The following is a 22,927-nucleotide window of genomic DNA, read 5'->3' on the forward strand; positions in this document are numbered from 1 at the left end:
TGTTTGGCCCCCTTTAGCGCCGGGTCAAAGGCCGGCTGCCAGCGGCTCATTTCGCGGATGCCCAACGATTCTCTGCCTCCGAGCAGAAAAGTCTTTGGCATCGTTTCCCATCGGTTTGTCATTGCGACGCATATTAGGTCATTAGTGGGATACAGAACCACAAACACAGCCGGCGCTAGAAGCTACGTGGAGAGTGTTGAAAAATTCCATTGACCGCTGCGCAAGTAACTGCAATCGATGGTTAATGCACAGAGGTGGATGCTGCCGTTCATCTGAACGCGGATCGCGGTAAATCCTGGCGGAACACGACCTTCCCGGGACGCCGGCAGTGGCCTCTGTAAACCGGCCCTTAAACTTGAAGTGAGAAGAATAAAGAGGCTGCTGTATTTATTTCCTTTTAAACAATACCAGTTGCCTGGCAGCCCTGCTGGTCTGTTTGGCAGCAGTAGTGTCTGAATCACACCAGGAACAAGCATGCAGCTATTTAGACAAACGGGATGTTCCGTGGAATTTACGCAAATGAGGGGAAAAGCCAGCAGCGTTGTTCAATCTCCGTTGGCGTTATAGGATACCCGAGGTGACATGTGACATGAGGAGATAGACATGTGTATGTATAGTGCTTAGCACACAAATAACTATGTTGTGTTCCTTTTTTTCCTTTCTCTGCCTGAAAAAGTTAAACATCAGGTATGTAAGTGGCTTACTCCTGACTCAGACAGGAAGTGACTACAGTATGACCCTCACTGATAAGAAATTACAACTATAAAACACTTTCCTAGGAGAAAAGGGCTTCTGAGAGCAGGAAAGAGATAAAAAGCGTCAATGTTCATAGATTTTAGCTCTGGCATACTTCAATGAATGTGTCATTGAGCAAAAACAATAAAAGAGTAAAAACTTAAAAAGTAGATTTAAAAAAAACTGTGAAATATCTTAAAAAGTCATTTTAGGAGCAGGAAGATAGATACAATGGCTTATTTCATTAGTTTATTTTCACCTCAGGTGTCCTTTAATTATCCCTAGACAATTTGGGCCCCGGATACATGAAGGACTTGCTGAAACTGCACCACACCTCTCACAACCTTAGATCAGCAGGATCCAAAAACTTGGTCAGTCCCAGAGTGCACCTCAAAACCTCTGGAGCCAGAGCTTTCTGTCATGCTGCCCCTACCCTTTGGAATTCCCTACCACACCCAGTAAAGACAGCCCCATCCCTGGAGTTCTTCAAATCCAGACTGAAAAGCCACCTGTTTAGCCTGACATTTGCGGACTTGTAGAATTCTTCCTCTGTACCAAAATTTACCAATCAACCAATTACTGGCCTGAGCCATGCTTATGCGCTTTGAGTCCTGCGGGAGAAAAGCGATTTACAAATGTTGTTGTTTTGTTGTTGAATTGTACGGTGCTGCGTAATATATATAATATAAGACGATATATGTATTTTCCGGTCAAGGGTCAGAAGAATTCTCATCCGATCTACAGTTGATCCGATTTGTTTCATCGGATCAAGGGATCAGAAGTAAATATTGGATGATGTACACTCGACCTCGCAGTCAAATTCCCGGGAAAAAAAGCCACTGAAGCAATTCTAATGAACTGCCTCCTCACTAATTAGGATCCCATTCTGAGGTAAAGTCTTGAGGTAAAGCCCTCAGGCCAGTCTTGTCGCCATTCACCACTTCTCCCTTCCCAGAGGCCTCCACTGTGACGCTCCTCAGCGACACATTTCTTCATTTACACCCAAAATATAATAATTGTTCGTTAATTGCATCCTTGTCTGGCGCTTTGTGCTAACACGCTAACACGCGGAGGCGCTGCCACGCCGCCCGGTTCCCCTCTATAATCCACCTATTATGTTGACTAATTAACTTTTCTAGACAGTGCACTTTTTCCTCCATTATCAGCTCCTGTCAGCCGCCAGCTCCCAGCTGCCGAGGAGGGGGGCCGGCCAGAGTCCCCCCTGGTTTGATTGATCACCGATAGATTGACATGCAGATTCATTTAATTAGAATCACCTCACTTGAGATATGAGAGAGGGGGAGAGACCAATAGACTGGGACTAATGGATCAGTTACCTCATGTTTCAGCTGCCAAAGCTGGATTAGAAAAAAAAAAGAAAATACTTTGTCTTATTCTGGCACACTTCCCAGCTCCCTCTGTGAATCCATCATTGTAACTGCTCTCTGCTTGGAGTGCCACGTGAAGAAGCGACACACTTATGAGGTCATCAGTCTGACCCCACGACTCTATGTGAGGCCTGTTTTCTCGCCTTCTGCCACGCTGTGATCTATGCTGACGTTTTTGTGTTTAACGCTTCCACGCCCAGGATCCCAGCGATGAAAGCCTTCGCTAATCGATGTAGAATCGCTGAGTGTCATAGCTCCCAACTGTCCCTCTTTTGAAAGGACAGTCCCTCTTTGGGAACCCAATCCCCCTGTCCCTCTTTCTTCCTCATTTGTCCCTCTTTCTGAACTGATGTACAGATCTGTGTAAATATATGTTTTTCTACTAAAAAATGTGTTTATTTGACTGTAAACTTTATTCCCATCCTTTACATGTATATATTTTTTTATTTTCAAGTGTTAAAGTGAATGGGAACCGCATTTAAAAAAATGAGACAGATACTTACCCAAGGAGAGGGAAGGCTCTGGGTCCTATAGAGCCTTCCGGCTCCTCTCCTGGTCCCCCCGTTCCAGTGCTGGCTCGCCCGGTAGCAGTGACTAAATTAGTCAAATACTGCTTTACCCGGCCAAAGGAGGCTTCAGAAGTCTTCAGGGAGCCCGAGTGCTCCTGAAGAAGGGCGGCCCTGTACTGCGCCTGCGCAAGCACGCTCTCTTGCACGCTCACGTGTGTGCAGTATGGAGCCGCACGTCTTTGGGAGGACACGGCTCCCGAAGACTTCCAAATACCCTTTCGGTGGGGGATTGAAACGGGGGGGGGGGGAGCCAGCACAGGATAGAGAGTACCGAGAGAGGAGACGGAAGGCTCTATACGACCCAGAGCCTTCCCTCTCCTTAGGTAAGTATTTGCTTCATTTTTAAAAAAATGCGGTTCCCATTCACTTTAATAGGAAGGAAAATGACTTGTGTGGTTTGAATTATAAAACAACATATTTTTCCTAGGAAATCTTTAGGGTATGCGTGATTAGGGGTGTGTTGGGGGCGTAATTAGGGGTGTGGCTGAAGGGAACCCTGAGCAATACCCTAATTTAAAAAAATTCACTTACCTGGGGCTTCCTCCAGACCACGAGGCCCCCCGGCATCCTCCTGGCTCCTCTCCGTGACCCGCCGGCGGCTCCTGTTACTGGCGACACCCGGCACGGGTGCAGGCGACTCTTCCTGGATCCTGACGTTTTGCGTCATCACGCTGGCCGCCGCGATGACGCGTAGCAGCACGCATGATGACGCGAAACGTCAGGATCCAGGAAGAGTCGCCCGCAAATGTTTCAGAACCCTTGATATGGCCTAACGCTTACCTCTTCTCCAGCATGTGCCAAACCAGAACCCCCCACAAGCCTGTGCAGAACCCTCCCCCCAGTGGCTTACCTTAACTCCCACCACCCTCCAGCCTTGCTGGCTGTATGTGGATGAATAGAAAGTTGTGTACAAGGCAGTGTGCAACTACCAAGCTGCACCCTCTAGTGGTTGGAGGCTAGAGAAACAAGAACGTGGATGATGCAGATGGAGAAAGGGCAACAATGCAGCAATTTGTGCACAAAAATATGAGGATGTAGTGAAAATTATTTATAATAATAATAATAATAAAAACATAGGCTGCTGTATAGAATCCTCATGGAAAGCAAATCTGTTGTATTTCTGTTACTAAAATAATAAACATTAAGGACCACTATCACGAAAATCCTAAAACATTAAAATAACGTAAACACTTACAAATAAGTAATATTTTTCCTCCACAGTAAAATAAGCTATAAATTACCTTTCCCCTATGTTGCTGTCACTTACTGTAGGTAGTAGAAATTTGAGAGAACCGACAGGTTTTGGACTAGCCTATCTCCTCATGGGGGATACTCAGGGTTTTCTTTATTTTCAAAAGCACTTAGTGAATGGCAGTTGCCCCGTCCAACTGCCAAAAAGTGTGCAAACAAAAAGGGGGGCGGTATGCATCTTTATATGAATCCTTTTCAGGGTTTTTCTCTAGAAATAATAAAGGCCATGCGGAGAATCCCCCATGAAGAGATGGATAATGGATTAGTCCAAAACCTGTCGGTTCTGTCAGATTTCTACTACTTACTGTAAGTCACAGCAACATAGGAGAAAAGTAATTTATGGCTCATTTTACTTTGCAAGAAACATACTTCTTAATTGTATGTGTTTACGTGTATTTTAAATTTTACAATTTTAAGGATAGTGGTCCTTTAACAACAAAAAAATGGTGCCCTTGTTTCAGGACAGGGGGAATGCCTCGATTAAAGAACAGGGATACCGTTTAATTTAAATATTTAAAAATCAGGATTTTGTTAAAAAATAGCATAATTTGATCTTTGGTCGGCTTTAAAATCACGTCAGGCTAACATATCCATTTAAAGCGAAGATGTCAGTTTGCATCTTGTTTTCCAGAGAACATACTACAGCACACGCTAAGTGGAAGCCAATGACCTCACTCCTGCAGCAATCACCAGGCAGTCACATGGGGCTTTTACTGCAATCCCAGAATGCACTGAGTCAGGGTTCATGACCTCACATCAAGACTTGTCAATCAGGTCCTTATTACAGTATTTCTGCTGCGTTGTGCTGTGATCAGAGCGTCCTTGTAGTGATTCAGATCCGCCCAGCGCTGATTACAATATGTGTAACACAAGAGGGAATCCTTATGTCACCGTGCCAAATACAGCACTGTAGCCTATCACATTATAATCTATAGTAGTAGCTGTGGCTCTCCATTTATAATCATTGCTGGCTGTTTTCCACCCAGAAATGCGACTCCACTGCAATTTGATCGTGCTACTCTCATTTTCCACTACGGCGAATTTGCCGCTATTTTTTGTCCTGTCCATCGGGAGCACAGCATGATTGCGTTGCGTTTGCATTCTCCGACAAGGGGAAAAAAAACAGGCGTGAAAATATTATGACTCGTTAAATCGCATAGCAGTGCAATTGCCATTGCCAAGCACGTTTCCTGCACGAAAAATGCAACAGCCACGAAACTGCGACAGTGGAAATTGCAAAATGCTCCTAGTAGAATAGAGCCCTTAGAGAAAAGTATACATACCATATCTTTTCTTTATATGTGACTGTCTACTGCATTTTTCTCTTTTTTTTTTTAAATGCTATACAGGGAGTCCCCGGTTACCGGACGAGATAGAGACTGTAGGTTCGTTCTTAACTTGAATCTGTTCTTAAGTTGGAACATTGGGCCATTTCTGTCCCCTGTACCCCCTCTGTGCCCCCCTGTGCCTCCAGTGTCCCCTCTGTGTCACTTCTGCCCTCTGTCAAAGAAAAGTATGAATCCGGCGCTAGCTATAGCTAGATATGGCCCATTAAATGAATGTTATGCCCACAGTGCTGCTCCCTTTTGCTGGGTGGTGCCAGGGATCATGCCGGAAGAAGGCGTGGCTAAGCGCCGAAACGCGTTGTGACAAGTAGACGGCTTCCCGAAAGGAGTAGGAGCCAGTCCACCAGCCTTGCATCGCGCACGGACCCTGGAAGCCCTGGCCAGGCTAAGGAAGTGGGAGTGACTCGCTGGCGGCCCCCTACATGTGCAATATTTGCACATTTACTGTAAGTGCAATTGTTTTATGCGTGATATCAGTAAATAAAGTTAATGCACCATAGGAGCACACCCTTGTTCTCTTGTCACCTCTGCCCTCTGTACCTGCTTATACAAGTGTAAAAGCCTTTTTTTCTTTGATTTTTTTCTAAAATCGATTTTCTCAAAAACTACAAGTCCAATTTGAAAAAAATGTTTTGGCTTGTTCCCATGGAAACAGAGAATCCATGACGTTCCTATTGGCGGGTCGTTCGTAAGTCGGGCGTTCGTAAGTCGGGAACTACCTGTATTACATTTTGACTCTGCATCTTGAAAAAAAATAAAAACGAAGACATCCAGGACAGGGCAACTAAGGCCCCATTTAGGCTGCTTTCGCAGTGGGACGTTACAGGCGCTTGTTAGAGCAGCCTGTAACGCAGCCCCACCGCACAGCAATGAAAAATCAATGGGCTTGTTCACAGTGCCCACATTGTGTTACATTGTAACGCAGCAAAGTGCTGCATGCTGTGCGTTCTGCGCGGCTAAGCCGCATTAGACTGTCTGCACATGCTCAGTCATGTTGGGGAGGAAGGGAGAGCGGCCGGGCACATGGCTAATTAATATTCACTGCACTCAGTGACGTGCAGTGTTTACTTCCTGGAGCGGCCGCTCTGTGCAGTGATTGGCCGGGCGGGACCACGTGATGCCGCATGCGCACAAGAGTACGCATCACGGCATCACGGACGCCAGAGTGAGCTGCACAACACGGCTCACTCTGACGTCCACACCAGAGAGTACCAGGCGTTGTGTTAGGTGCACGTTATGTGCCCTATAACGTCCCCTAAACGCAACGTCCTGGTGTGTAACTAGCCTTAGGGTACAAATGTATACCTGTCTCTGTGTTTACAGTTATTTGCAGAGCTTACTTGCCATCTGTCAAAAAGGGGCCACACACCATAAATTTTTATTTTTGTGCGATTTGAGAATAACGATCTATTTTTACAATTGATTGTAAGTTTTGAAACAAGAGGTGTTCAATTTTTCCTCAGTGCTGAAAAAAAAATGATCTAATTTTCCGAAAAATGTATCAGATAAGACATAGCAAAAATTGGAAATTCAATTACCGGTACTCTTCTTAGTCAAAGAAAATTAACAACTTAAAAAAAACAAAACTGGAAAATCAAATCTTTTTATTTTAAATTCAATAAAATCTTTTTATTGTAAATTGTGTGGTCACCATTAACATGGCCTAAATAGCGGGCGCTAGTGGTGCCCGCAAAAATAGCGGTGGTAAAGTCCTGCTCCAGTGTAAAGGAGTTCTGCAGGAAAGGCTGTAGGCATTGTGGGAGCAGTAGTTCACCAGCGCGCAGGTACACAAGAGCTGAACCCCGGTGCAAAATAGGTGTGAGTACGGGGTGGTTAGTGTTAGGGGTGGGAGAAGTTAGGGTTAGGGGTGGTTAGGGGTGGGTGTGATTAGGGGTGGGGGTGGTTAGGGTTAAGGGTGTAGTTAGGGTTAGGGGTGGGTGTGATTAGGGGTGGGGTGGTTAGGGTTAGGCATAGATGGGTTTGTGTGAGAGTTGAGTGGGGTTAGGGGTGGGGGAAGTTAGGGGAGGAAGTTGTTAGTGTTAGGGGTGGGGAAAGTTAGGGGTGGGAGTGGTTAGGGGTGGGTGTAGTTAGGGGTGGGTGTAGTTAGGGGTGGGGGTGGTTAGGGTTAGGCATAGATGGGTTTGTGTGAGAGTTGAGTAGGGTTAGGGGTGGGGGAAGTTAGGGGAGGGGGTTGTTAGGGTTAGGGGTGGGGAAAGTTAGGGGTGGGAGTGGTTAGGGGTGGGGGTGGTTAGGGGTGGGTGTGTTAGGGGTGGGGGTGGTTAGGCATAGATGGGTTTGTGTGAGAGTTGAGTATAGTGGTGCAAAGTATAATATCTGTAAAATTACTGATATTGTACTATAGCGAATAATAGAATATGGGTAAAATTACTGGTACTCTATTACTGCTATTTCGCACCCATTTTTCCTCAAGCCTTTTTTTGCATAGACCGCCGTACCCAACACCTAACTCTTAGGCCTCGTTCAGACTATACGCGCTGCCGTGCGCATTTTGGCAGCGCGTATAGTGTGCGACACGCAAGAACGGTAGAAGGGCATAGACAGCCCTTCTACCGTTCCCATCATATGCGCTGCGTGGCAGCGCGATTGCGCTATCGCGTGCTGCACGCATTTTTGGGAATCGCAGCGCAGATCCCATTCATTTTAATGAATGGGATCTGCAGCGCAGCGCATAGGAGCGCAGATGGCGTGCGATCGGACGCGTTGCGTTCCAATCGCACAGCCATCTGCGCTACTGATGTGAACGAGGCCTTACTTCCCTTTAACCAACCCCTTACCTTCAGTGATAAGAGATAGCTGAACGCCAGCATTCAAATTAACCCCCTGCCATAATACTAGCGGCCGATAAGACCCCCCGACCGGCGGCGTCACCTACGCTGCTGTCGAATCAACATCGATGAAAAGAATTGCTTCGCTCGTATAAATATATCTTAAGAACAAGCATAAAATTCCCCTGTAATTTTTTTTCTGTTTTCAAATGAGCACATTTTGTGCCAGACGGCTCCACCGGCATGGCAGGACTGCGGAAAGGCAGCGAGCGGCGCGGCGAGAGGAAGCAGATGGTTATATTTACAGACAGAGCGCATGTTGCTGTGTCAGTGTTTATAATTATTTGCTCTCGATACCAGCCTGTTGTGCTGTGATAAAGCTGTGCGGCTGTATGGCAATCCCACGCTGAACGCTCACGCTGCACTCGTTACAGACGGCCAACGCTGTGTGCCCGCCGCCTCCTCTGCACAAACTTAAAGCAGGCCTGGACTCTTGTACAGCACAGAAGGGACACCTAGAGAAATGCACCCTGTATGTATTTAGAGAGTTTATCCTGTCTAATTCCCCACTCATCCATGACTCTTAGGGCTCATTTCCACTATCGCGAATTCGCATGCGTTTTTCGCATGCAAATTCGCATAGCAATACAAGTGAATGGGACTGTTTCCACTTGTCAGGATTCCTTTGCGTTTTTCTGTGCAGAAAAAATTCGCATGGCAGAGCCATCAGAATTCGCATGCCGCATACCGCTATGCGAATCGCATACAATGTATTTAATAGGAAATTCGCATGAGGTTTGGGTATGCGAATTTTCATGCGAATTTTCATGCGAATTCGCATAGAAACAATGGAAAAGCACACCAGCACTGCCATGGTTAAATTCGCATGCATCATCATCCATGGACCTGCATGCGAATTTCGCATCCGCATGCAAATTTTTTCCCCGGCGATTCGCACCGCACAAGTGGAAATGCAGCCTCACAAGTTGTATTCTGTTCTCTCAGGTTTGTCAGCTGATTGCCACGGCAGAGTAGCTAATTGGTATACACAGGATGTTAACCCTATGTCTGCTTCCATGAAAGCAGGAAGTAGGCACACTGCAGATTTATTTTATGATTTGTATAAGCCGTAACAAAGAAATGTTTTTCTTTAAAGGATGTTATGCTGTTGCTTATCTTTTAGAACAGAGAGGAAGTTCTGAGTTCAGGTCCGCTTTAAAGAGACACTGAAGCAAAAAAAAAAATGATGATATTATGATTTGTATGTGTAGTACAGCTAAGAAATAAAACATTAAGATCAGATACATCAGTCTAATTGTTTCCAGTACAGGAAGAGTTGAGAAACTCCAGTTGTTATCTCTATGCAAACAAGCCATTAAGCTCTCCAACTAAATGGGCCCATACACTCAGCCGATTTTCTGGCCGATCGATCGATCCCGATCGATCGATTGATCGTTTGAAAGTCGGTTGGCCAATCGACCGATCGATGGCCGATTTCGATCGATTTCGATGGATTTCCATCGACCAGGCAGGATGGAAAATTTAGGTCGATCTGATGAGATTGCTTATCAGTTTGCATTGGCCTTAATGGAAATCTGATGGCAAAAAAAAATGCCATCAGATCGAATTTCAATAGATTTCAAACTGAAATCTATTGGAATTCTTTCCTGGTAAAAAATGTTCTAAAAACGCATCAGATAGATCATCAGATGCATTTCTTATCTATCTGCTGCCAATCTGACGAGTGTATGGGCACCTTAAGTTAGTCATGGACAGGGCTGTTATCTGACTTTTATTATCTCAACTGTAAGAGAACTGTTTACTTTTTGTCTGCTAGAGGAGAGGTCATTACTTCACAGACTGCTCTGAAAGACTCATTTTGAATGCTGAGTGTTGTGTAATCTGCACATATTAGAGAATGATGCAATGTTAGAAAAAACACTATATACCTGAAAATAAAAGTATGAGAATATTTTCTTTGCTGCTAATCTTCTAGTAATTATTCATAGTACACAACCAATTCACTATATCATATTTTTTTTTTCGCTTCAGTGTCTCTTTAAATACTTTCCCCCTCTTCTGAGAGACGCTTGGTTACATGAATGAATTGTTGAATGTCTGCATGGAGTGCTATGGAAAACGTGTTGACGTTCTAAAAGTGGATAATCATAACAATACTTTTGTTCCCGAGGCCTGGAAACAAAACGCCGCCGCCAGACAACATTGCCAACGCCTCGCAGATGCCCGAGTCTTAAGGTGGCCACACACCATACAATGAAAAGATCCCATTTTTCACCAATTCGATAATTACGATCGTTTTTTTTTTTCAGAAAAAAACAAGAGCTTTTTTTTGTTTTCAATCGAGAAATCCGATCGGATTTCCCATTTTTTTTCGATTTTTGGAGATTGGACATGTTGGAAATTTCAGACCAACTTTATCAAGAATTGTATGGTGTGTGATGGATTGTCAATTACTTGATGTACAGATCCAATTCATTTTTCTGAGCTGTCAATTATTTTGATTGGGGAAAAATTGAACACATGTGTGTGGTACATTGGTCAGATTTTTGAAATGTTACAATCAGTCAGAAAAATTGATTGCTATTCTTGACTTGAACAGATATTTAAAAAATTGCATGGTGTGTCGCCACCATTAGTATTGCATTATCAGGTGCAGTATCGGTGATCTCCGCTTCATGTAGACAATCGCTGCACGATGACTTCTTGTAACAAGGAGGTCGTTAGCGCTAAGATCAGAGGGCTGACGGGCTCTTCTTCCTGCCGTGACACCAAAGAACGCAACACGCCGGTTATGATGCCGCCTGCATTTGTCCTAACCTTCTAAATCATTTATTTTGGAATTATCTGGGATTGCTGACTTAATGGCGCTGCCAGGGAGGCTACGAAGACTTCCCGAGCTCGGGAGAACGTGATTAATTCTGAGAAGACGCAAAGGTCGTTGTAATTGACACGACCTGCGTAATTAAGCAATCTCTGTTTACACGTGGCGATGCGTCGGGCCTGTGAAGATGGCACTCCTGACAGGATGTCGTTAGAGGTCCCGGGATCAGCCGCCTCCTCGCATGTCGCTGCCACTCACCTACACGGATCTCTGCCCGCCATGAACGTTCGCCTGGCAGCCTCCTCTGAGCCGCGGAGCGTGCCAACAGGGCGACACGGAGCTAATCACGACGGTCATTTACTGGTAATTATACAGGTATGTCAGCGGCGTGATGGTAATCTAGATTAAGAGGCGCTGCAATGCTTCTAATATAGATCGGCATTAATCACGGCGGGAAGCAGACCACCTTTCACGGTGACAACCCTAGACTAATAAGAATGGCTTCATCCAAAGACCTCGTTCTACGGCCTCTGTTCTGCTGGAAATAATGAACAATTAACCATGCAGTCCTCCTGCAGGCCTGGAGATGACATGCACAGAGTGCCGAGAGCTGAGGGGACGGGGCTATGTAAGTAATGGGAGGAAAGGATGGAGGACAAGGGTGCCTCATTAAGGTACCTGCAATCCATCACTGAACTCTTGGGTTGCCCAGAGGAATTAGAGGGCAGGTGATAGAGCAGGCGGGATCTGACCTCCTTTATGGCATTCTGCTGGAAGGCAGCTTCATCAACGCTAACGTTTTAGTGGTTTAAGCCAATGGAAGGGGACAGGAAGTGGAAGGCAGGAAGTGGGCGAAAGATGCTGATGGCGCTGCTTATCTCCAGGGAGACAGAAAGATGCTGATGGTGCTGCTTATCTCCAGGGAGACAGTGGCAATGGGAAGTCTTTCTTGCTGGATGAGTTCAAATGATGGTTCCAGTTCCTGAATCCATAAACACGAGATCTTTATTTAAAAAAAAATGGCTGAATTAGACCTGGGGTTTTCAAGCCTTGGTCCCAGGCAGGGAATAACTGGAACCCCCCCTCCCCCCTTTGTCCCCAATTGATCAAAATTTGGGTTGCTAGAGTGAGCAGAGGGTGGCAGTGGAAGCAGCATACATTAGCTGTCAGCGGAGTGACATGTCCTCTTCACTCCTCCCTTCAGTCGTGCCGGACAGTGTAACGCCATGCGGCTCTCGTCTCTGCATGTCATGTGACATACATCAGGTGTTACTCTGTACAGCACAACTGAAGAAAGGATGGAAGAGGACATGTCACTCCACTGACAGCTAATGCAGGCTGCTTCCACTGGCATGTGGGTGTGGTCGTGGATGGCGCCAAATTTACATGAACTTAACAGTGTTCTAAGTAGGCCTGCCCAGTAAAATGTTGGATGAAGCCCCCCTCTCCATTAATGGAAAAAACAAAACAAAAATGCAGCATATCACATGCATAGGCAGTGTCACCTAAAGATAACTAGGCTGGGGGACATCTGGGGCACCCCAGAATAGATCCGGGGCACGTGCCACTGATCTTTGGCGCTAGCAACGCCCCTGCGTTTATCATGTAACATGACACCTCGGGTACACTTTAAGCTGTGTACACACACTAGATAAAACTTGGCTGAAAACGACTGCCTCTGCCGATAATCTAAAGGGTTTATCCCCAACGCATCAGCCAGCGATCAGCTCAGTGACTTGGCCGAGCGGAGGCAAAATGCTTTGTTCACCCCACACTTTCAGGGGAGGTTCTGTGGACTTCCTCTCCCCATCAACACAGTTGGCTTAAATGACACCCGCAGTGAAAATAAACTAATGAAATAAACGATTGTATCTATCTTCCTATTCCTAAAAATGACTTTTTAAGATATTCCACAGCAGTTTTATTTTATGTTTAAATCTACTTTTTAAGTTTTACCTGTTTTATTGTTTTTGCTCAATGACACATTCATTGAAGTATGCCAGAGCTAAAAGCTATTAACTAGTGACCCTTTTTATCTCTTTCCTGCTCTCAGAAGCCATTTTCTGCTAGGAAAGTGCTTTATAGTTGGAATCTCTTATCAGTGAGGGTCACACTGTAGTCACTTCCTGTCTGAGTCAGGACTGAGTCAGCCACTTACATACCTGATATTTAACTCTTTCAGGCAGAGAAAGAAAAAAAGGAACACAGCATAGTTATTTGGGTGCTCGGCACTGTACATACCCATGTCTATCTCATCATGTCACACGTCACTTCGGGTATCCTTTAAACACTGTTAACACTAAATAGTTTTAGTTTTTAGTGCTTCCTTTGAGGATACAGTCACAAATAGGATCTTCTGCAATGGGATTTAATTTTCCAGTTTACGGATTACAAGACATGCAGTGATTATACGCGAGCCCCGTAAAATGCAGAATAATGGTCCAGTCCAAGGATCCCTGATAACTTGCTTCTCATTGTGGCTGGATAGTGTACTGGTTAAGGGTTCGATTCTCGGCTCTTCCTGTTCGGTAAGCCAGCACCTATTCAGTAAGGAGTCCTTGGGCAAGACTCCCTAACACTGCTCCTGCCTACTGAGCGCGCCTCTAGTTGTGCAGGCGCACAACACTACCTCTAACATCTATTTCCCGGGTGACTCTGTAAGGTTACGCTCTACCTTTAGCTTGCTCGATTTTTGAAACTTGGCCAAACTGCGAGTACTCTACATGTCACGGGAATGTAAAATGGATATTAAATGGACTACAGATGATGTCATGCAAATTAAATCTAGCCGCACCATTGATTGCTGCTCCAATAAAATATGTTTTTGGTTGTAGTTCACTGTTTCATTAACCGAACTCCCTGAATTATCCTAAGTGGCGGCGTGTTCGGAGGACCTCTCTGGAGAGAGCGGCGAGGGCGACGTCCATTAACAAGGCTGCAGCCAATCAAATGATCAGAATTGTGCTTAGCAGAAAGGCCAGCTATATTCTGTCATCTGTGTTAGTGAGAATATTACAAGGGTCGGTGTAAGTCTAATGCAGGCACTGCTACCTTCATCACAGCCTACAACTGACAGAGGAACTTCTCTAAATACTACAGTACCTAAAGGGGTCCTGAGCCAAAGCTGGGGATCAAAATCACATACATAACCTAAGAGAGGGAAGTCTCAGGATCCCACTGAGGCTTCCCTCGCTGATCTACAGCACCCCGTTGTTGAGCGCGGCCCACCTCTACGTAGGCGTCGCGCAGCTCTTCATCCTGATGCGGGGTCACGCAGTAACCGAGTGAGCCCTTCCGTGTGCGCATGTGTAGTACCATGGAGCCCGTGGCTCCGGCTTACTGCGCATGCGCGGGGGCGGGCTGGGTCGGCTATTGCGCTGCCACGCTGGAGCAGGAAAAGCTGCGCGGCCCTCGATAGGATTAGCGACAATGCCTTGTCGTTAAGCTTCTGGGGGGCCGCGCTCAGAGATGTATGTAAAATACAAGGTAAAATTAAAGTTTATTTTAATAATGAAACAGATAGTCGGCATGCATTTTTCATGTGCTATAAAAATGTCCTGAGTGAAAAAAAGGTGCTCGGTTCACTTTAAGCCACACCCCTAAATACACCCCACCACACCCCTAATCACGCCCCACCACACCCCTAATCATTCCCCCGTCACACATACCATAAAGATTTCACAAGAAAAATAGAATGAATGGAATAGAAAGAATAGATAGAAATATATGAATTTAAATGATGGGAATAAAGTTTAGAGTCAATTCAACACATTTTTTTTCAGTAGAAAAATACATATATTTACATAGCTCTGTCCATGAGTCCTGAAAGAGGGACAAATGAGGAGGAAACAGGGACAGGGGGATTCCCAAAGAGGGACAGTCCTGAGCTATGAGACTACACTGCAGGTAGCAGTCGGAAGCTCTTTAGACCGTAGGGTGCTATCGGATATCTGTGTGTAGCTTCAGTAAGGTTGAGGCAGTTTTCCAGCATCGGGCATGAAATGGTTACACACAGCAGATGATGGATCTGGCGGGTGACATAACTTCATACTAGCAGCGAGTGCTTCTTGTCAATACTCGAGGCATAACAAGCAGCCCCACCCCCAGTTACAGCTTAAACATCATATGTTGTATTTTCCGTGCGGCGTCACGCTGGAACAGTGCGGCACCCGATACGGGAGGATCCCGCCCACGCTGCAGGAAGCTAAATCCACCACAAAGTACTGATGGAAATCCTGCAGGTCATCTGTGGTCAAACTGACCAGTCATTTATTAAAGGGTAACCCTAGACACAGAAATGGGGTGCATAGCTGTTAAAGGACCACTATTGCGAAAAATTGTCAAATTTAAATACAGTACATGTAAACACATACAAGTGCATTTCTCCCAGTAGGTAGTAGAAAACTTAGAGAACTGACAGGTTTTGGACTAGTCCATCTCCTCATTGGGAATTTTTAGTAATTTGTTTATTTTTTACAATAGCACTCCCTGGAAATGATCTATATGAAGATGCCAATGCCACCCCCCACCCCACACACACACCCATTTGCACACTATTTTGGCAGTTGGATTGAACAAAAAAAAACCACTAGAATAGCCCATGAGGAGATAGGTTAGTCCAAAACATGTCAGATTTTTGCGATAGTGGTCCCTTAATCTGACCAAGGTGAAGTCCAGTAACCTATTTTCACAAGGCACTAACCTGACCTCCATGATTTGTATTGGATAGAGGATAAGTTACCATTTATCCCGTAGAATGCCATGACGTAACCCAGTGCAGAAAAGACTACGAGAGATATCTGAAGCGGTACAGCGTATCCGGATACACTACTGCTCCACTCAGAGCCGGGTCATCCACAGGGCAAACCTAGGCAGTTGCCTAGGGCCTGGAGACATTCTAGGGGCCTGGTTAATGCTAGTCTCCACGAATTGTTACTAAAAAAGCCAGGTGATCATCAGTGGTTGGCAAAAAACTACTATCTTGCCTAGAGGCCCATTTCATCTTAATCCTGTTCTGGATCCTGCTGGGGCTGGCACAGTGTGAGCTCTACCTAAACAGGTCCTAACAGGGGTGTACCTAAAATGTCTGGGGCCCTCCCTGCATAAAGATAGCATGGGCACACAGGCCTCCAAATCCAACATTTTTTCAGCTTAAAAAAACAACCTTCCATACATTAAGTGTAAAAAAAGAAAGTAGACTTCCCTTTTGAGCAACAATCACCCAATCATGATTGTAGGACAACATAATTTCCCCTTGAAGCCCCGCCCCTGAGGAGCCTGAAAGTGTACTAGTTGTGTTTACAATGTGATGCTTTAAAACCAACCTGGAATCGTCGCATGTCTCTGGGATTCCCGGCATTCTTTAGGCAGTTTTGGTTACACTTAAGGAAGAACTTTAAGAAGAACCTGGAAATACGAGAGAGAGAGAAAGAGAGGTGAGAAACGCTATTAAATCACAGCTAAAGTCAAGCAAAGATATTAGCTCAGCATAGTCACCACATAATATACAAGATATTGCTATGTAGTTATTGCCTATCAATGTGTTGGTATTGCAGTCACTGCTCCTTCCTGGTGGACTGGCTCAGTAGCTTGGTTTTTTGTTTTTTTAACTGAGGCCTAGAAATAACCATCACTAATACTTCTGTGCCACCAGTGTTCCCCACTGATATCTCAGCAGCTGTTGCTTACATTGAGCACTGCCCAGATCCTCCCCCTGGCCTCTTATGAGCTACTTAATAATCAGTGACCTGGATTTAAAACCTGGGTTTAGGCTCAAATGTATAAACGATTTAAAGGGCAACTCTAGCAAAAATGTGTAAAATGTAAAGTACACGTGTAGTAGTTGTACATTTGTCTCAGAGTAAAATGCACTGTAAATCTCTATTTTCGTATGCAGCTGTCACTTACAGTAGGTTGTAAAAATATGACAGATCTGATAGAATTTGGACAAGCCCATTTCCTCATGGGTGATTCACATTTCTCAATATTTAATTTTTTTATTTTCAAAAGCACTTCTTGGAAAGGAGCTTTATATTAGTGCCGGATAGTCAATCTTCTATTCTGGTAGTTGAAGTGTGCCATTGCCATCCTGGGAGTGCTTTTGAAAATAAAGGAATTCCTGAGAATCCCCCATAAGGAGATGGACTGGTCCAAAATCTGTCAGATCTGACACATTTGTACTGCCTACTGTAAGTGGCAGGAACATAGGAAACCTTTATTTACAGTGCATTTTACTTTGGGCCAAATGAGCAACCAATACACATCTATTTTACATTTTACAAACGTTTAGGATAGGGGTCCTTTATTTTTTTTTTAATAAGACTTTTTAAGCATCAATAATTTAGATTCAGATCGATTCAGCAATCCTCATCTCAACAATGTCTATTTGTCTGCTAAGTACCGCCTCCCAGTCAGGCTGAAGACACGCCTTATTTTCTCAAAGTTGTACATCTAAGTTTTTTGTTTCTCCTTGTTAGTAGATAGTTTAGTATTAGCAGATACTTTAGTATTAGTAGAGAGTTTAGTATGAGTATATAATTTAGTATAGGTAAATAGTATAGAATGTAGTTTAGAATTAGTAGATCGTTTAGTAGTAGATAGTTAGTATTAGTAGATAGTATTAGTATTAGTCAATAGTTTACCATTAGTAGGTATTAGTAGGTGTTTAGTATTAGAATATAGTTTAGTATTAGTAGAGAGCTAGTATTAGAAGATAGTTTAGTATTAGTAGATTGTTTCGTATTGGTAGATAGTTAATATTAGAAAATTGTTTAGTATTGGTAGATTGTTTAGTATTAGCAGATAGTGTTAGTAGCTAGTTTAGTATTGGTAGATAGTTAATATTAGAAAATAGTTTAGTATTAGTAGATTGTTTAGTATTAGTAGATAGTTAGTATTAGAAGATAGTTTAGTATTGGTCGATTGTTTAGTTGTATTAGTAGATAGTGTTAGTAGCAAGTTTAGTATTAGCAGATAGTTAGTGCTAGTAGTAGATAGCTTGGTCTGTATGTTTATGCATGCTGTTTGGCCAGTTAGTGAAAGGCACGGAGGTCATCTAGTTAGCAGTGAGGATATCTGAAGCCAGAGTATATCATTACAAGCATGGTGGCAATCACAGGGCTGTGACATGACAAGTATCACCATCCCTGCCAAGAATTAGGAGATGCGGGAGAGTCTGGCGCTCAGCAAGGCCGCAGAGGCCGGAGAGGGGTCAGCCCCCCCCCCCCCCTTCCCTAGCTCAGCTGTCAGCGCTCTCTCATACACTGCCTGTAACTGACACAGAATACTCCACTTACATCACACGGAGGTGAGGATTCTTGGCAGAAAGTCTTAAAGTGCCCCTCCTATGACTGCAAGATTCACTGCAAGCTGAAGCCACCCATACAGGACACCATACTCATCGCAGAGCAGCCGTTACATTCAACATAGATATCCAATCTAGAGAAAACTCCATTACTATGCCATTTAGTATCATTTTGCCTTTTTAAAGCAGACCTGAACTCAGAACGTCCCCTCTGCTCTAAAAGATAAGCAACAGCATAATAACCTTTACAGAAAAACATTCCTTTGCTACAGCTGATACACATCCTGCAATACATCTTCAGTGTGTCTACTTCCTGCTTTCATGGAAGCAGACATAGGGTTAATATCCTGTCTGTGTTCACAAATTAGCTGCTCTGCCGAGGCACTCAGCTGACACAACTGAGAGATCAAATTCCGGTTGTGATTAGTCACAGATGAGGGGGGAATTAGACAAGCTAAACTCTCTAAGTACATACAGGGTGGATTTCTCTAGGTTTTCCTTATGTCCTGTGCAAGAGTTCAGGTCCACTTTAATGAACCACTATCGTGAAAATGTGTAAAATGTAAAACACATGTAAATGCATACATATACTTTTCTCCCTGCACCATAAATGACTTTTTCTTATTTTACTGCCGCTTAGAGTAAGCAGTATAACTTCTGACAGATCTGACAGGTGTAGGACTAGTCCATCTCCTCATTGGGTATTCTCAGGGTTTCCTTTATACTTTACAAAAGTAATCCCTGCAAATATATATTTAAAGATACCTGCCAACCCAATAGCTATGAAACAATACTATAATAATAATATGGTAGGACATTAGACTGTGACATGGGATCACCATAGATTGTGAGCTCCTCTGAGGACAGTCAGTGACATGACTATGTACTATGTAAAAGGCTGCTATATAAATACATAATAATAATATGGGAGGACATTAGACTATGACTATGGCAGGGATTAGATTGTGAGCTCCTCTGAGGACAGTCAGTGACATGACTATGTACTCTGTAAAGTGCTGCAGAAGGTGTCAGTGCTATATAAATACATAATAATAATATGGAAGAGCATTAAACTATGACTATGATAGGATTAGATTGTGAGCTCCTCTGAGGCCAGTCAGTGACATGACTATGTACTCTGTAAAGCGCTGCAGAAGATGTTGAGGCTATATAAATACATAATAATAATATCACTCATGGCATTTCAGTCTTAAATAAGTAGCAGGAGCTAGAGGAGATGGCGAGCTTTTATAGTAGGCCGAGATTTTGCCCGAGGTCTCCCCCTCTGTCAGTGCGGTGGTACGTTCTGCTTCTGCTCTGCATTTAGTGTATTTGCATGGAGTGCACTGTTCCTGCAGAGTGAGGGGTCACTGCCTCGCAAAGGAAAGTGACAGGCCCAGTAGTTTATTATCGCATTAGCACAGGGAAGAAGTCACATAATTAACAGAACTTATCTTCATTTACTTGCTGAAAGCTGTAATATTCAATCATGCGCTACTGCCTAATTGCTTTGTCTGCCTTTCACAAGTGGATGAAACCCGCATCTCCTCGCAGCCAAACACAGTCGTTAGCGATATCTCGACAGTCAGGCGAGATTAGGGGTCATCTGCATCTAAACACGAAATATGGAACCCCCCATTTTGTACTTAGAAAAATCCTCCGCAGTTATTTAATCTCACAAAGGGATGAGAAATTAAAACATCTCCTTAGAATGTAATTTTGGCATATTTAAAGAGGCCCTGTAGTGACATACAGAATGCAGCATGTTATTCAGGATACACACTTATATGGTAAATATCCTGGTTTTAGCGTCATGAAACACTTCCTATATCTATACATTGCTGGATATTGGTATATGTCCCTTCCCTCCTAGTGATCGATGCTTAACCTAGGCTGTTCAGCTATGCGGAATTCTCCTCCCAGTGAATTCTGGGACATCAGGCAATGGGTATATTTCGCACTTGCTTCAGAACGCTCAGTAAACAAACATTCTGAAGAGATCACCTGTCAGGACTGAAGATGTCACCACTAGTGATCAATCTCTGAATGTAAATCGAGGAAAGATCTTACAATGGGCAAACACTGACTGAATAATTTATAAAATATTGTAAAAAAAAAACACAAGAAATACAGTAAGTCTCATGCTACACTGTGGACTCCACACTGGGTTGGATCCAGGCCTCCCGGACACTTTGTGTTCTTGTGCTGCAGCGCGCAGCTGCTGTTTAATGTCATTTGCACCCTGTGTGCTCATTCCTGAAGGATTAACCTAAACTTATGTCTGAGTCTTATGTTGGCTTCTCTAAATCCGCCCTCGAAAACTTTAACAAGGATCTCAAATACGGAATCAGAGTTGTAAATCCGACGACAAGCTCTTGTTGACAAGTGGCTGAGATGGACGTGGCCCGTGCTATTTATGTCCTAATTATTGTCTGGGAGGGTTTATAAATACAAAAGGAAAGGAAATCGGGAGTCCATCAGATACCAGCTTTATACTGCTGGTCAGAAAAATATAAGGGAAGACTTACTCAAATACACTCGAATACAAGTCGGCCTCATGTATAAGACGACTACAATACTCAACCCTCTTAAAGAGACTCTGTAACAAAATGTTCTGCCTTATTTCTTTTATCCTATAAGTTCCTATACCTGTTCTAATGTGGTCTGGATTACTGCAGCCTTTTCTAGTTGCACTGTCTCTGTAATATATCTAATCTTCTTTTCTTTGTCAAGCTTTGTCGACCCAGCGAGGAATGTACCCCATCTGCTGTGATAGGGAGAAGTTATGCATGCCCCCTCCACTCCCCCTGCAGGCTCTGTGGGCTGGTGCACACCAAAACCCGCTAGCAGATCCGCAAAATGCTAGCAGATTTTTAAACGCTTTTTTTTATTTTTATGAGGCGTTTTGCTAGCGTTTTGCGGATTGCTGCTGCGGTTTTCAGTATAGTAGATTTCATATATTGTTACAGTAAAGCTGTTACTGAACAGCTTCTGTAACAAAAACGCCTGCAAAACCGCTCTGAAGTGCCGTTTTTCAGAGCGGTTTGCGTTTTTCCTATACTTAACATTGAGGCAGAAACGCATCCGAAATCCAAAAAATGCCTCACCCAGGCATTTTTCGTTTCTGCAAAACGCCTGCCGCTCTGGTGTGCACCACCCCATTGAGATACATTGACCAAGCAGATCCGCAGGCGCAAGCGGATCTGAAAACGCCCAAAAAGCCGCTCGGTGTGCACCAGCCCTGAGTGTGTGCTTTACATACATACATACATAAACACACACACACACATCACTTCCTGGTAAGCGGCCATGTTTTTTTTTGTAAACTGGCTGGATAGTGTAATGGTTAAGGGCTCTGACACAGGAGACCTGGGTTCAAATCTCAGCTGAAGCTCTGACGCTTTGAGTCTGCCAGGAGAAAAGCACTATATATATATATATATATATATATATATATATATATATATATATATATATATATATATATATATATATATATATAGATATATATATATATGTTCTGTGTTTAGTTTGTTTGTTTAAACACTCCCTAAAACTGCAGATTAAAAGCCAGGATCGCGGCAGGGAGTGGCGGAAATGGCAAAGAGATCACAGTGACTCGATTGGTATGTTTTTTATTGTACAAATTGGACAGTACAGATTCTCTTTAAGCTGGAATTTTTTATTGACTCAAGTATAAGTCTACCCAGCAAAGATAATGGCTGCACTGGGGGTTCGGGAGGGGTTAATGACTGCACTGCATACAGTATTGCAGCTATTAACCCCTCCTGTCCCTTAAGTGCAGCCAATACCTCCTCCAGGCCCCCAAGTGCTGCAATTATTCACTCCCCTTCCTGCGGCCCAGTATTTCCCCCCTGCCCCTCTCCTTTTTAATTGCTGTGGCCAGGACTTTCACACCTGCTTTCTCTTGGCATTTCCTTTCCTCAAAGTATCACTTACCACAGGGTAAATTGCTGCAAATGGGAATGCCACTATTAGTACACACATTACTCAGTGTGCTCAGTGCTGCCTGTGACTCATGTATAAGCCGACCCCTTTATGAAGTGAATCAGACCTAAATTTCTAGACTAATACTTGAGTATATACAGTAATTAGGTGCCATGGACTTCATGGATGTTCAGGGATGGGAGGGAGGAGGCGCAGAGCTGTCACCCCATGCGAGGGGGGCACTCACTTTTGTGAGAAGCTGTAACTGATGGTACGGCCTCATTCACATCAATTAGCGCAGATGGCTACGCGATCGGAATGCAGCGCGTACGATCACACGCCATGGGCTTGATTTCACAAAAGTGTGATAATAACTGGTATCACGGCAGTTATCACGCGATCTGCCGCACGCGAAGGTTTGCGCGCGTAAAGGATTGCGCTGGATAATAAATCAAGGTTCGCATGAAATGCGCACATGGTCGCGTGCAAACCTTCGTTTACACGCAAACCGAATCCTTCACGCGCGCAAACCTTCGTTGCGCGGCAGATCGCGTGATAACTGCCGTGAAAGCAGTTATCACGCTTTTGTGAATTAAGCCCCATGTGCGCTGTTGATCCCATTCACTACAGTGAATGGATCTGCACTGCGATGCCCGAAAAATGCATGCAGTAGTGCGATTGCGCATCGCTCTGCTGCGTAGTGCATATGATGGGAACGGTAGAAGGGCTGTCTATGCCTGACTGGCCTCACTGATTGGC

General features: G+C 44.2%; 1 protein-coding gene across 5 annotated transcripts in view; it reads right to left on the reverse strand.

The window, feature by feature from the left end:
• The window catches only part of EBF1 (EBF transcription factor 1), a 481,397-nt gene that overhangs the window by 123,428 nt on the left and 335,042 nt on the right, over nucleotides 1-22,927 (reverse strand). For all 5 annotated transcript variants that reach the window (XM_068278297.1, XM_068278295.1, XM_068278298.1 and 2 more), the window contains exon 7: nucleotides 16,242-16,323. In XM_068278297.1, coding sequence (XP_068134398.1) covers nucleotides 16,242-16,323 — 82 coding nt within the window. The remainder of the gene's footprint in view (nucleotides 1-16,241; nucleotides 16,324-22,927) is intronic.

This window comes from Hyperolius riggenbachi, chromosome 3, assembly GCF_040937935.1.
Source record: "Hyperolius riggenbachi isolate aHypRig1 chromosome 3, aHypRig1.pri, whole genome shotgun sequence".
Lineage (NCBI taxonomy): Eukaryota > Metazoa > Chordata > Amphibia > Anura > Hyperoliidae > Hyperolius > Hyperolius riggenbachi.